General features: G+C 40.0%; 1 protein-coding gene across 1 annotated transcript in view; it reads left to right on the top strand.

The window, feature by feature from the left end:
• Positions 1-15,264, top strand: part of PPFIA3 (PTPRF interacting protein alpha 3) — a 165,303-nt gene extending 150,039 nt beyond the window's left edge. The window contains exons 24-28 of the mRNA XM_018564364.1: positions 1,104-1,201; positions 5,156-5,331; positions 6,683-6,751; positions 10,181-10,352; positions 15,191-15,264. Coding sequence (XP_018419866.1) covers positions 1,104-1,201; positions 5,156-5,331; positions 6,683-6,751; positions 10,181-10,352; positions 15,191-15,249 — 574 coding nt within the window. The 3' untranslated portion in view covers positions 15,250-15,264. The remainder of the gene's footprint in view (positions 1-1,103; positions 1,202-5,155; positions 5,332-6,682; positions 6,752-10,180; positions 10,353-15,190) is intronic.
• Positions 15,265-15,824: the final 560 nt, after the last annotated feature.

Raw genomic sequence — 15,824 nt, 5'->3', positions numbered from 1 at the left:
GTGTCTTTCTACCATTTTTCCCCACAGAAATGCTGCACCTTCCATTAAGATGCAGCCCGTCTTGGCTGAAGAGCCGGTAGCTGACTGCGAAGTCAGCCCAGTTCTCCAGGAAACCAAATCCTTCTTTCTGACACCAGCTCCGGAGCCACTTGGTAGGCTCCCTCAACTCGCGCTGTCTGTCCGGAGTGGCTCGTGGCACCGGCAGTATCTCGGAGAATACTACCGTGGAGGTCCTTCATCCTAGCACCTAGGTCTCTGAATTTTTTTTTAGGACACTCCAATTACCTCCTATTTTGTCATTGGTGCCGATGTGCACCATGACAACGGGGTCGTGCCCAAACCCATCTAGTAATCTGTCAATTCGTTACGCAATGTGTCGAACACGGGCCCCCAGTAAGCAGCACACAGTTCGACGCTCACGGTTCCGATGACAGATTACCCTGTCAGTCCGCCTGATGATGGAATCTCCCACCACCAGGATCTGCCTCTCCTGACCCTCCATCCTGCTCCAATCCTCGCCGGAGCAGTCACTCCCCCTGCGGATGGAGGCTGCGTCCTGCTCCAGCAGTGTCCCCCCTGAACTAATATCCCCAACATCCTGCAACTTGGCATATTTATTAGGGTGAATGTTCTTGCTTAAAGCAGCGTTTCCTGGCGTACAACATCAGCATCTATTTATTTGTACTGGTGGCTGCACGTAACACCTATGGCTCCAAGGCACAGAGATCTGGCCAAATTTTACAGTACGTGGACCTCTGTGCCCATATGGATGAGCTCTTATTTTGTCACACTAACATAACATTATATAACTTTCTGTTAAAAAAAAATCGGGACAGGTATCCTTATCTGCATTATTTGGTAACATACAGTACTTTCATGACTACAGTGTCCATTATTTATGTATAAGAGCACAGATGTTTTTTAGTTAGCAATAACCATCCAGCCAACATTGTCATAATGTATTTGCATTGCAGTGCAACCTACAGTAACTTATTACATCCATAATCCTTCAGTTTATATGTAGTGAGAACAGTATACAGGACTAAATACAGTTTTCCTTTATGTACACTTTTTACTTTTAACATTTTGCTGTTGGTGTTTAGGGTTAGCCTTCATTATGGTATCATGTGCCTGAAAAGACTGAACTATGACAGGAAGGAGCTGGAGAGGAGGCGAGAGGAGAGCCAAAATCAAATTAAAGGTAAGAGAAGCACAAAGAAAACAGCTGGTTATGTATCAAGGCATATTTTGTGTATTTGTTTTTCATATTTTAGAATCCCTCGTATTTATTGGGATGTAACAATTCAGGGCTAGCCTCTGGAACACTCTTCCCTCTGCCCCCCCCCCCCCTTCTGACTGTTACCCAGCTTCCTACCTCTGGGTCCAGCTCCTCTATGTTACCACCTTTTCTAAGCTGGCCCCTACTAGCACCTGTTTCATCAGTGTGCTTTCTGAATTGGTGGCCTTGACTTCAAGGAGCTATTTCTGGCCATCCACAAGGAAAAAGTTGTGCTGAGGCCCTTTTTCTCCCTAAGGTGGTTTCTGCCTTCCACCTTAACCAGGACATTGTTTTACCTTCCTTGTAACCTGCACCAAAATATTTTTAAGAAATTTCCCTGCACTGTTTAGACATGGTTTGGGCAGTTAGGGTTTACTCCTCTGCAACAACTTCTATTCGTCAGTCTGACTTTCTGTTGGACAACCAGCTTCTTGCTCCACTATTGTTGGATTGTTGATTTATTTGTTGCACTATCACTAAGGCCTACACTAATTTCCCCCGTCTTCTTGGTTAAGGCACACTCTACTAGAAGCTTTTGTGCTTCTTGGACCTTTAGGCATTAGGCTTTAGCATCCCAGATTTGTAAGGCTGCCACCTCCTCCATAGTTCACATTTTTGTCAAGTTCTAACAGGTGAATGCTCAGACCTATCTTGATGCCAGTTTTAGTTGTAAGGTCCTTCAGGCAGCCCCTGACTTATGGGTACGTCTATGTTTCTAGTTCCCTGTGATTGTTGTTGTTCTTCTTGGGCCGGTTACTTGCTCCTCTGTTGGACTGCTTTTGGAAATACCAGTGGTTAAAGAATGTAATGCCATGTGGTGTATGTATGATCAAGAAAACAGAAATCTTGTCTTACCTGTAAAATCTGTTTATTGCAGTACATCACCGGACATAGGACCCTCCCCTCTGTTTTTTTTGTACTGCTTGCTACAAAACTGCGCAGGCTGTGAGTTGGAGGCATTATGTAGGGCTTTCCTGCAGCTTTGATTGATTTGCCAGTGGTCAATAATGTGAATGTAGCTGCATAACCCAGTGGTTAAAGAATTTAACTACCTGCATCTTGTGAGATACTTCAAGAAATGTATTTTACAGGTAAGACAAAAACCCTGTTTTTCCAGTTTTGGATAGAGTGAGTAAGAAATTAGAACCCCTGTCCAGTTTGTGCTGCTAACAAGGGCCGAGTTATAGAGATTTTGCCCACTTCCTCTTCTGCTGACAAAGGTTTCACCAGCCAGGAGGGAAAATCTGTAACAGGGACACATACAGAAATAAAAAAAGGACTGAGGTTCTAGTCTTTCCATACTCTTCTAAAGAAAATCTTATTTATTTCTGTCTGTGTGTTGCTGTTGTAGAGTTCCTCTCATATACTGTCTAATGAAACATTGGCAACCGGACAAGAAGTGGGAAACATATTTTCTAACTAAGCCCTGTATAGATAAAAACATGATTGGGGTTTAACATGTCACTCTATTTAAAAATTGAGAAAAACTGTTTTGGCTGCACATATACTTTTTTTTCTGAAAATATAGCTTTGATAACAGCGGTTGCATTTTTATGTTGCACAATATTTGTGAAACTGCTATTTTATTCTAGAGGTTCTTTGCGTTCAGATAATATGTAATATTTAAAAACACAGAGTACACTGGCTACGTGAAGTGTTAATGCTGTTTATTCAAATTAAATAATTTGAGCTACATATACACATGCTGAAATACTGGCCAATGGGAGTTGTGGAGCTGCAGTCAGACATGTCCGCTTTCTTAGGTGAATGATAAACACAAATGTAGATGTGAGTGTAACAGGGCCGGCCCACTGCATAGACAGAACCACTTCCTGTTGATAGTGGGTTGCCAAGCAACCAGTAAACAACCCAGAGCAGACTACACGTATCTGATCTCTTTCAGACTGAGTGGGATGCCAGAACACAATAGAATTGAATTGCAGCAGATAATAGCAATAGATATTACAAAACCTGATTTTGTACATAATTAGATTTGGTGCAGTAGACATCAGCAAAAATTACACTGAACTTAACTGCTGCATCTTTGCAGTGGGCCAGCTCCATTACACTCTGACGGACTTATGTAATGTACACTTGTGTTAAGTGGTCACCTGAGAAACCCGACGTGGCTGGCTGCAGCTCCCATTGGCCAGTTCTGTGGCCGTGCAGCCCGGATAACCAGATTGTCACCCAGAACTATTGGATGGGCACAACATTTTGATGGGATTCACATGAGAGTAGGGAGGTTTCGTATAGTGCTGCTAATTGTTATGACCACATGCAGTGCTGGGATATAAGCAGCATGGAGCAGATGTCAGGTAGGCTCAGATGAAAGGGGTTGGTGCCCTAAAAATAAGTCAGCCATTTTTAATATCAGCTGCTCATACCCAATTGTTGGATACTGGTGGTAGTCACTGGTGGTCCATCCTTTTTATTCATGTGGCTTGGATAATAATTCTTGTAAGTTAATTGATCTTTTATGTTTGTTAGTAGTATTTGTATTTTAATATGAATAAACAGCTATGCATACTGCACAAAACCAGTTCTCTGTCTTTTTCTGCTTATGTATTGTACACGGTTACCCTATCTGTCACAAGAGCTACTGATCTCTCTGTACATATTTGGAAGATACACCTTGGGGGGGGGGAGTTTAATGTAAAAATAACATGCATTTTATCATGGTGAGAAAACATTGTCCTGCAGCGAAAGGGTTAAAGCCAGTCTCCAGGCAAAAATAAAAACCTCTCTCTCCCACCCCCACTAAGCCTTTTCTGACTTTTGTAATACGTTGTGCAGCAGGGATATACTCACCTAAGTTTGCCATCCAGGTCCCACACTTGTCCCCTTTTGCTGACGACATTGCTGCAGACCGTCTTCTGGATCCTGAGAGGACCACGCCGCTAGACAGTCAATAGGAAATGTCCATGTCATGCGGGCATTGACGTGGGCACCTGAAAACCTATTGTTTTGCCCTAAATCAGCAAAGCACAGTAGTTCAAGTAATTCTAGAGCTTTTGTTAAGGGTTGGCTATAACATAAAAAGCTAAAGATTAGGTGCAGATCAAACTGCTTTGTGAGAGACAAATAAGATGCTTGTAGAAGCATGAGATGTACCTATACAGCACATGATCTGCACTCAGATACTCTGTTCTGCTTCTGCTATAACGATCCCTGCCCATGTCTTCTTGCTGTAGACATGTAGACCGGTGAACCCTTTACTAGCCATCATTCTCCGTAAGCCAGTCTGAGGCAGACCCACCGATCTACAGAAGCAAGACAAGGAATGTTTATAGCATTAGTAGTGGGGAGGAGGGGGGTCTGAGAATGACATTTCATTCAACTACAGACATATTTTATCTTTTGTAAGACAGCCTACACCTAACTTTTTCCTTTTAAATATACAGCTACTCTTTACATTCATAATGGGGTAATACAAGCATTTGTAGTTTGTACATAACAATAGTAATATACCTATACATAGGGCTTTTAATAATAGCTGTGCTGATGTCAGGAATGGCAGTAGGCCCTGAGATCTTGGTCTCAATATCTGGGTATTTACATTATGGAGAATGCTATGGAAATAATTTCCATCATTCTAGCTGGTAGAAAAGTATTTCTGTTTTGCAGATGTTATTGTTTGAGTAATTTAAAATGTATCAATTTTATCATTTTAAAAAACATTATCAATGTGTCACAAAACAAAATGACAGTATGAGAATGTTCTCTGATGGGAACAGTCATGCTTGGACTTATGTGCCACACACTAGTTCAGAGTCAAGTAAAGCTGAACCTTTTCACAAGTCACTGCCCCAGAAATGGTTCTCTGAATTAGGGAATGTAATCTACAATAATATCTTCTCCTGTGTTCTCCTGCAGATGTCATGGTTTGGTCTAATGAACGGGTTATGTGCTGGGTTCAGTCTATAGGACTAAAGGAATATGCCAATAACTTGCACGAGAGTGGAGTACATGGATCCCTTATTGCGTTAGATGATACTTTTGACTTTAATGATCTAGCGTTGCTGCTACAGATTCCAACTCAGAACACACAGGTCAGTGTTTTAGACTTGCAACATTTGACTGGCGTGTGGAAGTCAGAGCAATCATAAAAATATATATGGAAGTTTTATTGCATTGCTAGAAAAAAATCTCAACCAGCCAGATTCAAGGTTTTATTTTTCTATTGTCAGACCAGGTGTGAATCTGAACGGTTGTTAAGGGGAAGTAAATATGGTAATAAGCACCTGTTACATTGTTAACATTATTGTGACACAGTTGACCAATACACTACAGGGTGTCTGCAATAAAGTACTGCATATGTAAACCTAATCACTAAAATCTCATAAATGTTTTAATAAGGTAAATGTTTTAATAATTTTAAAAGTAATTTTTCATATTTTTAGTATTTTTTTTAATATGCAACTTTCTTTAAAATAATGCCTTGTGACTCAGTTATGTATTATGAATGTCCTTTTTCAAACACATTGGAGGAAATTTACCAAAACTGGAGCAGGGAAAATCTGGAGCAGTTGTCCATGGCAACCAATCAGCATCTCTCTTCAGTTTGCTCATGTAAGATTTAAAAATGAGACAGAGAAGCTGATTGGTTGCAGTGCTTTAAATTTTGTCTGCTCCAGTTTTCATAAATTCCTCCCATTCTATTATAGGGGGACAATGCTGTGTCCCAGCCTCCCAGTTGTGCTTTTGCATTGCCATTCACAGTGGCCATTACATCACACATTACAGTTTTTGTACTATCAGGAAAACCCAAGAAATCCAAATACAGCCATTGCTGGACTGCATGCGGGTAGTAAGGAAGTGGCAGCCAAAGATACAGAAGACCTTTATTCCTCAGATGTACATGTACTAAATGTCATCCAGTTAATATTTATATCTAACATCTTTTTTTTCTGATAAAAGTACCCATGCATGACAGGAGCATGGGCACACCAGTTATACAGAACTTGAACAAGGCTTCAAATTGAAGCTAAGTCACTCTCACTGTCTGCCTACAGTGCAATATATGTGCTTCTCTGCAGATTGCTGACACACACGCATTTCCCTAATGGGATGCCAGAGTATCAGAGCCTAGTAATAGCATGCTCAGCCACTTTTAGAACTGAAGGTGTGGGCAGGGACCTTGTTGCATCTGCTGTTTGTCAGTTTGAGTCTTTTTTAAATGCTGAAATAGGGAAAGGCTACTACCTTTTAAAGATAAAAATAGGTTTGCATATGCATAACAATTGTTATTTATGACATATAGCCATATGCGTATAGCATAGATTTATGGTTCAGCTCAAGATGTACAGTGCTGTCTGAAAGCATCTTCAATTGTTTACAGTAAGATTGAATCTTTGACTTCCTCTTGATTGCTCTTTTGATCTGTTGCCTTTTTGTTTTTAGGCTCGACAAGTGTTGGAAAAGGAATTCGGTAGTCTCATTTCGATGGGAACAGAGCGGCGATTGGATGAGGTCAGCAATGCACAACCACACACTAACTCCACATAGAGGTGAAACTCGAATAATTAGAATATCGTGCAAAAGTTAATTTATTTCACTAATGCAACTTAAAAGATGAAACTAATATATGAGATAGTATGTGTGTGGTGGCTCTTGATGCACTGACTCCAGCCTCAGTCCACTCCTTGTGAAAGTCCCCAACACTTTTGAATGGCCTTTTCCTGACAATCCTCTTCAGGCTGTGGTCATCCCTGCTGCTTGTGCACCTTTTTCTTCCACACTTTTCCCTTCCACATAACTTTCTATTAATGTGCTTTGATACAGCACTTTGGGAACATCCAACTTCTTTTGCAATTAACTTTTGAGGCTTTCCCTCCTTATGGAGGGTGTCAATGATGGTTTTCTGCACAACTGTCAGGTCAGCAGTCTTTCCCATGATTGTGATTCCTACTGAACCAGACTGAGAGACCATTTAAAGGCTCAGGAACCCTTTGCAGGTGTTATGGCTTAATTAGCTGATTGGAGTGGGACACTTTGAGCCTAGAATATTGCACCTTTTCACAATATTCTAATTTTCTGAGATTGTGGATTTGGGGTTTTCATGAGCTGTAAGCCATAATCATCACAATTATGACAAATCACGGCTTAAACTATCTTGCTTTGCATGTAATGAGTCTATCTCGTATATTAGTTTCACCTTTTAAGTTGCGTTAGTGAAATAAATGAACTTTTGCACGATATTCTAATTATTCGAGTTTCACCTGTATGTAAATATGTAATACTGTCAAAGAAGCAGACTTTTCAGCAACTATAGGATGTAGTTTAACTTTTGATTTATTTGTAATGCCCTCTAAGACTTCATCTTAAGATCTATCTTTTCCTTATTTAGTGCACACTCACTCCCAGCACAAAGTATGTTTTTCAATATTGCATTGCAGCTATTACATAAAAGTGTTTCATTTGGTGGTATGTTAATGTTTAGGTTGTGCTTCTGGAAACAATATGCAGCAAGAGAACAGTAGGGAAGGTTTGGACTTAGGTCTTCACTATTCATGTTGGAGTGTTCCCTGTATTATTATTTTTTCCATAATATAAAATAAAAATGCAGACAGAGGAGTGAAATCCCTCATAAGGGCAATGGAGATCTCTCTCTCTCTCTCTCTCTCTCTCTCTCTCTCTCTCTCACTGCAGTGTTGGTTCACTTTTTACTACTTTTAACTGTTTTTTTTTTCTTCATTTGCCTGCATTTTCTTTCTTTTTTTGTTTGTTTCTTTTGTCTGTCCCATGGGTATAGGCAACATCTATCCATAGGGTTGGATTCACAGAGCTCTGCAGTCTGGGTCTTTGTTTTTGCACATCAGCTACTAACAGCACCATTGCAGTCTGCAGCCTTTGCCTGCAGCGTATCAGCCTTTGTAAAACCTCCAGTTATTTGAGTACCAAATATGTGAGAGCCAGCACTTCAGTTATACCAGTAAGCAGCAAAAGGCCCACAAGGGGTTTCACAGACTTACCTTATGCCACAGCAAGAGGGGAAAATGGTCAGCATGGGGCCACGGTGAGTAGGTTCAAGCTTAGCCTTGAACCTTACCATTATTTTCCGACACACAGAGCCCACTATTTCAAAGAGACTAACTAGCTGAAGCGCAGCATAATTTACCCTGCATATGTGGCATGTTGACAGTGCTTGTTTGCCAGGATACATCAGAGGCACAATGCAGTATTGCCCCTGCAAAAAAAATACTTAATTGGGAGCTGTGGACTAGCTGCTGAAAAATTATGTGTGGTACCTTTGCAGTTGCCGAGCGTCGAAATAGGGCAGTAGAGGCAGCATTAGTTAGGCCAGCAGTGGTAGAACAAACTGTTAATGGTGGCAGGATTTGGTAGTTAAGGCAAGAGATGGTAACGGTGGAAGGCCAGCAGCAGTGGCAATCCAGCAGTGGTGGCATGCCAGCAGCAGTGGCAGGAGATGGTAATGCTGTAAGGTATAATAATGTTTGTTGGGCAAGTTTCCACAAAATAATGTATTTGTTACCATCAGCTGGACTACAAATCTCAGCAATACAGTATACAACAATGCAGAATAATACCACCAGCTAGAGAGGACTACAAATCCTAGCGTTACATTATACTACAATGCAAAATAGTATTTTAATTTGCTACATGCTCTATGCTGCCACTCTGCTCCAGGGTGCTGGCCTGATGTCTCTGGTGGAGGGTCTCAGCAGGGCAGATGTGGAGGATGGCAGCAGGGCAGATGTGGAGGATGGCAGCGGCTGGCACATTAGAAAACACACATTATTGGCCCTCCTATGCCACCTGAACGCAAAGGCTAGGAATAGCATGCTTGGTAATTGATTGCTATGTTGGTGAACAATCCCATTAGTTTCCCATTTTTACAAACTGTGAACAGCTAGAGTCCTGTTTAACTCATGGGCGAACTGAACCCGAAGCTCCTAGCACCCAACAGAAAAGTTAAGGTGCACACCAATGTTTTCAAACAACAAAGCAAAACAAAATGACTGGCACATTTTTACTGTTATTTATACATTGCTACTGCTGAACATGAGGTCATAAGAGTAAAACCTCTTTTTATTTCAGTTAATGAATATGTCCCAGACCTTCAAGACTTTTGTATTGCCTGCATGTTGTTCATTTACATGTCATATTATTGGTTTATCTCTGCCATGCTCTATATTGTTAATGTGTTCCAAAACTCTTCTTCTGAGTAAAATTAATTGTTTCTTGAATAGTCTTGTAATTCTTCTGAAACTATTCAAGACTAAATAAGTTGATCTCTTCTTTTTTAAAGGTGTAAGCTCTGACACTGACATTTTCATCCTTGCTTGACTACTTTGTGATTAACTAACGCTATGACAAGTATGAAGTAAATGATTTAAGAGTGCCTGATCTGCATAGTCGTTCCATCTATGCAGGGAAGCAAGAAAAGGGATACTGTCCCTAGAGCTTGCCCTTCTTAAAAGCAAGCTCCCATATTTCTGTAGTGAAAGGGTTCCCTTCACCTGTGCCCAAAATAGTGTACGTTAAAGTTTCTACAAACAGTAAAGAGCTTTAAAGCAAGCACTCACTTACCTCTCTAGATGCATGTACTGTAAGGTAAAGACTGTAAGGTCAGGTTGAAGTCTTCTAACTGTTTCTAACAACTTGAAAACACCTGGTGTTTGTTTACATTTTAAGGCTAGCAGGCAATCAAGATTGTGCTTTTCAGTGCTTTCTGTGATTTTAGTTCTTTTGTTGTAAACTCTGAAGATTAATTTCTCCAAAATGCTGTGGTGAGGGGAATCAATCAAGATTTGTTTAAACTCTCACTCCTTGTTCAGAATATGTAAATACTTTTTTGTGCATAGCATGTGCACAGGTTTACTTTAAGGTGCTGAAAGCCTCACTCTGATGTTGCCTGTCTGTGTTTCTAATAAATAGGATAGTGCTAAGACATTCAGCCGCTCTCCTTCTTGGAGGAAGATGTTCCGTGAGAAGGACCTTAGAGGAGTAAGTCCAGACTCTGCTGAAATGTTACCGGCGAACTTCCGGACTGCCGCTGTCTCCTCTATTACCTCACCTGCTGTGCAGCTACGCAAGATGCAGTCTGAAGGTACTGCCCATTACCTGCAAGAGGAAGTTGGGTTCACCATATAAAGACTACTATTACAAATATAAATTTGTTGTGTCCCTATAAATGGGTATTGTAGTGTTTTCAATGTTATATTTACGTATATATGTGAAAGGGATCAGCAGAATGTAAATCAATCTGTTAGTATTTAATACATCCAGTAGCCACCTTAGTAGGAACACCTGTCTAGTACCCATAAAGAAAAGGACATGGTCAGCTTTTATACTCAGGTGTACTGTAGTACTTAAATGATGCTCTCAGATGATAATAAGGTAAACCCCTAATATATGTGTATTGAATGAAGTTATGCATTCACAGGGCTTGAAAAATTTTAGGATGTCTCACCAGTCAGTCAAAAATTTCACCAGTCAACATGACCGGACTATAGCCTTGCAATTTATGTTAAGATTTTTTGGGGACAGATAGAACTTTCTTTTGGTGGTATTTAATCACCACTGGGAGATTTTATTTTTTACTATATAATGAAAAAAAAAGTTTCCCCTACGGTATGTTAAAAAACATTTATTCTTACCCATATTCTTGGTAAAATATAGGGTCACGTCGGGTAAATAGACACCAAACATGTGTAACTTTAAAATTGTCTGCGCCTGCAAAATCAAAAAGAAAAAACATTTAAAAGCTTTTACTGCTCATCAGTTTAGTTATTAATAGCCCTAAAATGATTGCCCTCATTCTGACTTTTGTGGTGATATGTAGCATGTGTGGCGCAATCACCATTTTCACGTGTAGGTCGCACCCGACACATGTTTGTATGTGGGGGCATGTTTGTGTGTGTATGTGGGGGCAGGGGACATACAAGCGCCGGACTGGTTGTATGTAAACCGGTATGTATGCGCTGCTACTTGTCCGGCTCCGCCGTCCTCTGGTCACAGACTAGAGGACGAGTAAGTAATTTGAAATGTAGCTATTGTAATGGAAGCACATCAAGGTGTCCTTTACTGTCTAGTCATAGGCAAGGGGTGAAGAGGTGACCAAGCTGTGTTGCTTAACTGCAGTAGACATAAGGCAGGTCACCAACCTGAATGTAAATAAACAGAAATACTAATATTTTGGCAGGTAAAACTATTCACATACATATTTCAACTGTGTATTTAGCAGTTTGCCTGGAGTCCGGCTTTAAAGTGTATCTAAACCCAAAAATAAACATTCCATATATTTTAGATCACCAGTCCTTAAATGTGGTGGTTGCATTAGTTTTCTCTTTTCAGTTTTTACCCTTTATTTTTACAGAGTGAAGGATTACATACACTTTAAGGGACCTAATGTGTGCCATGACAACATTTCCAAAATCATCAAACCAGTCCCATCCTCAACTATTGGATAAAGATATATCCATTTATCATGCTTGCAGCAAATTATGATCCTAGAGTTTGCATATTGTATTATATATTCAAAATTCCTCAGGCCAGGTCACATTTTTCAAATCTTGGTTCTCTAATATTGGTAATCATCTGCCCACTGTAGTTTAATTTCCTTATTCTCAGTTGACAGGTAGAACGCAATATGACATGTTGCATGCCAAATGTGGCTTTTATCCTTTGAACCTTCTTATAAACCAGGTGTGTTTTACCTATAAAACAGTTGCTCTCTGGATACGTTTGGCATTTCGCATCATTGTTTGTGGGTTTTAGAGACCTTAATAAAAGTAAACTTCATAGGGTCAGTAGTTTCTGAGATGCAACCACCGCATCTGGCACAAGTAGTCTTTCCAATGTCAAAGCTTTTAGAACACTCATTTTCTCCATTCTAAAATTAGTTTAAACAACAACTTGACGATGTCTGCAAACCTTACAGGGTTATTCACGAAAGGGTGAAGAGTTTGGAGAAGGCAGGAGAAGTGAACAATCTAGGACAGCATATCTGATTTGGGAAAAATCTCCAATTCAGCTCACTTTCCAGATCAGCTATGTTGTCCTAGATTTTTCACTTCCCTCCTGCCTTCTCCAAATCGTTCACACTTTTGTGAATAACCCTGTTAATGTTCAAATGAAGCTACAGGCAGTCCCCGGGTTACGAACGTCCAACTTACGGACAATCCGTACTTACGAACCGGGCCCACATTTCTCCTAAATGTACCGGCAGCCGGTACATTTAGGAGAACTGTGGCTGCAGCGGCCTGTGTCCCTTTAAATCTGTGCTGCTGTTCGCGTCTGTGTTGGCGGAGGCAGCGGGGACACAGACCGCTACATTGCGCCGCTGCCCCCAGTACCTCCGCTGCTGTCCTGGCCTCCTCTAACCCCCAGTCCGGTCCGTCGGCTTCTCTTCCCCGTTCCGGCCGATCTTCCGCTCCCCCGTCCAGCCGCGGTTCCTCTGCCCTGCCCCCCTGCCTCCTCTTCATCTGCAGGCTGGGAGCCATACCCAGCCTGCTATTGGATTTTGTAAAATGCAATAGCCAATAGCAAGCTGGCTATTGCACCCGCCCACTGCCTGCTGTCAATCAGCATGGTAGGACCTGATAGAGAACTTTCTCCTTCAGGCCCCTCCTCTGCTGATTGACAGTGGGCAGATTCAATAGCCAGCCTGCTATTGCAATTTGAAATATCCAATAGCAGGCTGGCTATTGCTCAGAACATTAAAAAAAAAAAAAAATACAAAACAATTTAAAAAAAAGTTAAATAAATAAAAATTTGAAATGCAAACAAATAAAAAAAGTTTATAAAATACAATTAAAAAGAGAAAAAAAAACTTTTTTTTAATTATATTATAATCTTCTGAACAACAAGAACAGACAGCAAAACAAACGTGACCCTTCCCTATGTTATCCAAAACTAAAAAAAAGTTTTTTTGGCTGGAGTTACACTTAAAAAATGTACATGTTCTGACTTGGATACAAATTCAACTGAAGTACAAACCTTCAGTCCCTATCTTGTATGTAACCGGGGGACTGCCTGTATTTAATTTGCTGTTTGAGTAATGAACAGGTGTTCCTTTTAAAACAGCTATTATGTGTATATATTGTATATGGAGCACATGTACATGAGGGAAGTCATATCTGATCACTACTTTTACAGGCTTTATTTTAAAGAACTGCACCTTGTTGTGCCTTTTTGATTTAATTACCTCACTACAAGGTTACCAGAGTCTCTAGCTGGAAACAATCAACCCTCCTGAGGTGGCTGCATTAATGTTTCTTTTTTTTCAGGCTTTTCTTTTTTAATTTTCACCTGGTTTGAATAACTCACCCTGGCTGGACTACAAATATATCTGCCATTCTTTAATCTACATTGCATGGGGCGGGATGATGTGTAGCTTAGAGAACAAAATAACATTATTTTAGTTGTCAGTTCAGCCTGAAAACAAATGCAGCCACCACATCTATGGACTGGTCTTTGGTTTAGTTAACCTTTTAAAGAAAACCAGTCGGGCAACGGCATTTTTGGGAATCTAAATTTCCATTTTCGCATTGCCCCACATAGGCTCGCTATTGGTGATGTTTCCAGAAAGGGTTTTCCTTTTTGAACATATTAAGATATGTTTTATAGTTAGTTTAGGTAAAATAGTGATAAATAAACTTTATTAAACAAAACGTTTTGTGAGGAGGATGGTGTGATAGATAGTGTGTAAAATCATTCCAACCCTTTTGCAGATATAGTGCCATTTTAGCCTCTTTGCTGACACCAGATCCTTACAAGTAGAATCATTACAACCAGGAAGGAGATTGCCATTGGAACTTAAGCTGGCTATACACCAGCAGAATTTTGTTTGAAAAAAATCACTTTTGGAACGTTCAGTTAATTTTTCAATAGTTAATGGCGTCAAATCAACTACTGTTGTTCTCAAACAGTGAATGTGGGTTTCCATTCTGGAAACTCCATTTATCCAAAATTGAATGTAAAAATCAAAAGAAATTTCAAACAACATATTCCAAGTGTCTTCTGGCATTATTTAATGTTCTGACAAGACTTTTCGTATGAATGTTTATGTTCAACCCGTGTATGGTTAGCTTTAGACCCCAGCCTATCTTCATCTCCCTCCACACAAAACAATATTGAAGTGTATCTATGATGAACATTAAAATTTATAAATAAACTTTTAATGGGTGGGCATCCTCACTATGAAAGAAATAATAGGAAAATCTATATTAAGGATCTATAGGGAACACGCTTAATTCATTTTAAGGAAGCATTGCTTTCCAATGCCTACCTGTGATGCCAGCTCTGACTGAGTCACTTAATATACAAATTTGTACTCTAAAGCTGCGAAGTTAGAGGTTTTGTTACCTCCCTTCTCTATTGATCAGTGAGACTTTGATATAACATAAGGAAACCTATGTTTTATTGTGAAAGGGAAAGAAAAGGCTTGCTTTATTGCCCCTTCGCCAGCAACATATACATTCCTTTGCTTTATCACTGATCCATTCAGCTACCGTGAGTAAAGAAAATATGCATTATTTTTTTTTTATAGAGGGGCATGTTACTTATGCATGTTACTTATGCCCCTTACTCTAGTGTCTGTGCTGCTGTTTGCCAATTGGCCCAACACTTTCACATGGCCCTGTGTAGGCTTCTACTAGAGTGACTCAAATCTTACACACAGATTTTTTCCTTGCCCCCCGGCAGCTGAATGGAGCAGGGGCTTTAAAACAAACCTGTTGCTTACTAACTACTTTGCAAAGCACAAGTTTGCTTTAAGGAAGCTGTAATGGGAAGTATCAGGATTCTGTAGGCTGGCTTGAAATTTGAACTTTCCATGTTTTGGGCCTGCAGGAAGATAACTAAAAATACTTGCTGGCACCTCTAGATAAGTTATATAGCATTTATAATGTGGTGTATTTAAATAACTTTAATTTGCATTTTCAGGAAGTCCCTCCAGCAGTCAGCGAGCAGACAATGTCTCAGTCAGAACCTATTCCTGTTAATACCGTGATAATGCGGTGAGTGGATGGTGTTTCCAGAGGTGTAATGACAGCATCTTAACTTAGAACTGTGATGCAGGAGAGTTAATTCCCACTGAAGTATTATTTCACAGTTTGTGTTTTGATTTTTCTATCTCCGATCTTTCTGAATTTAACAGAGTCATTTAGAGAGAATCTTATGTTCAGCTTCATCTGATGGTTGTTAATTTATATCTGAAATAATCTTTTATATACACACACACACACACACGAGAGAGAGAGAAAGAATATATTTATTAACATTATGTAGAATCCCTTTAAGGCCTTTTTTTTGTTATATAGACGAGTTTCACTTCTTGCATAATAGTGAACCCAGTGACGGTGCTTTGCTCCTTTCAGTGCATGTCTGTGGGTCATCTAGGAATCCACAATAACTCACTGGACACAATACAACCTAGTTTCTGAAACTGATGTAATATAAGCAACTGTTCAACAATATTGCTAATTGTACTGTCTGCAAAAGATATACACGTTTGTAAAGTTTTCTTCTAGTGGTTATGAATTACTGTAATGAAAATATACTGTAGAACAGCAAGCTT

The sequence above is a fragment of the Nanorana parkeri genome, unplaced genomic scaffold (genome assembly GCF_000935625.1).
Source record: "Nanorana parkeri isolate BGI_ZX_2015 unplaced genomic scaffold, ASM93562v1 scaffold747, whole genome shotgun sequence".
Lineage (NCBI taxonomy): Eukaryota > Metazoa > Chordata > Amphibia > Anura > Dicroglossidae > Nanorana > Nanorana parkeri.
Note: the sequence above shows the minus strand (reverse complement) of the source record. Positions and strands in the feature narration are given on the sequence as shown.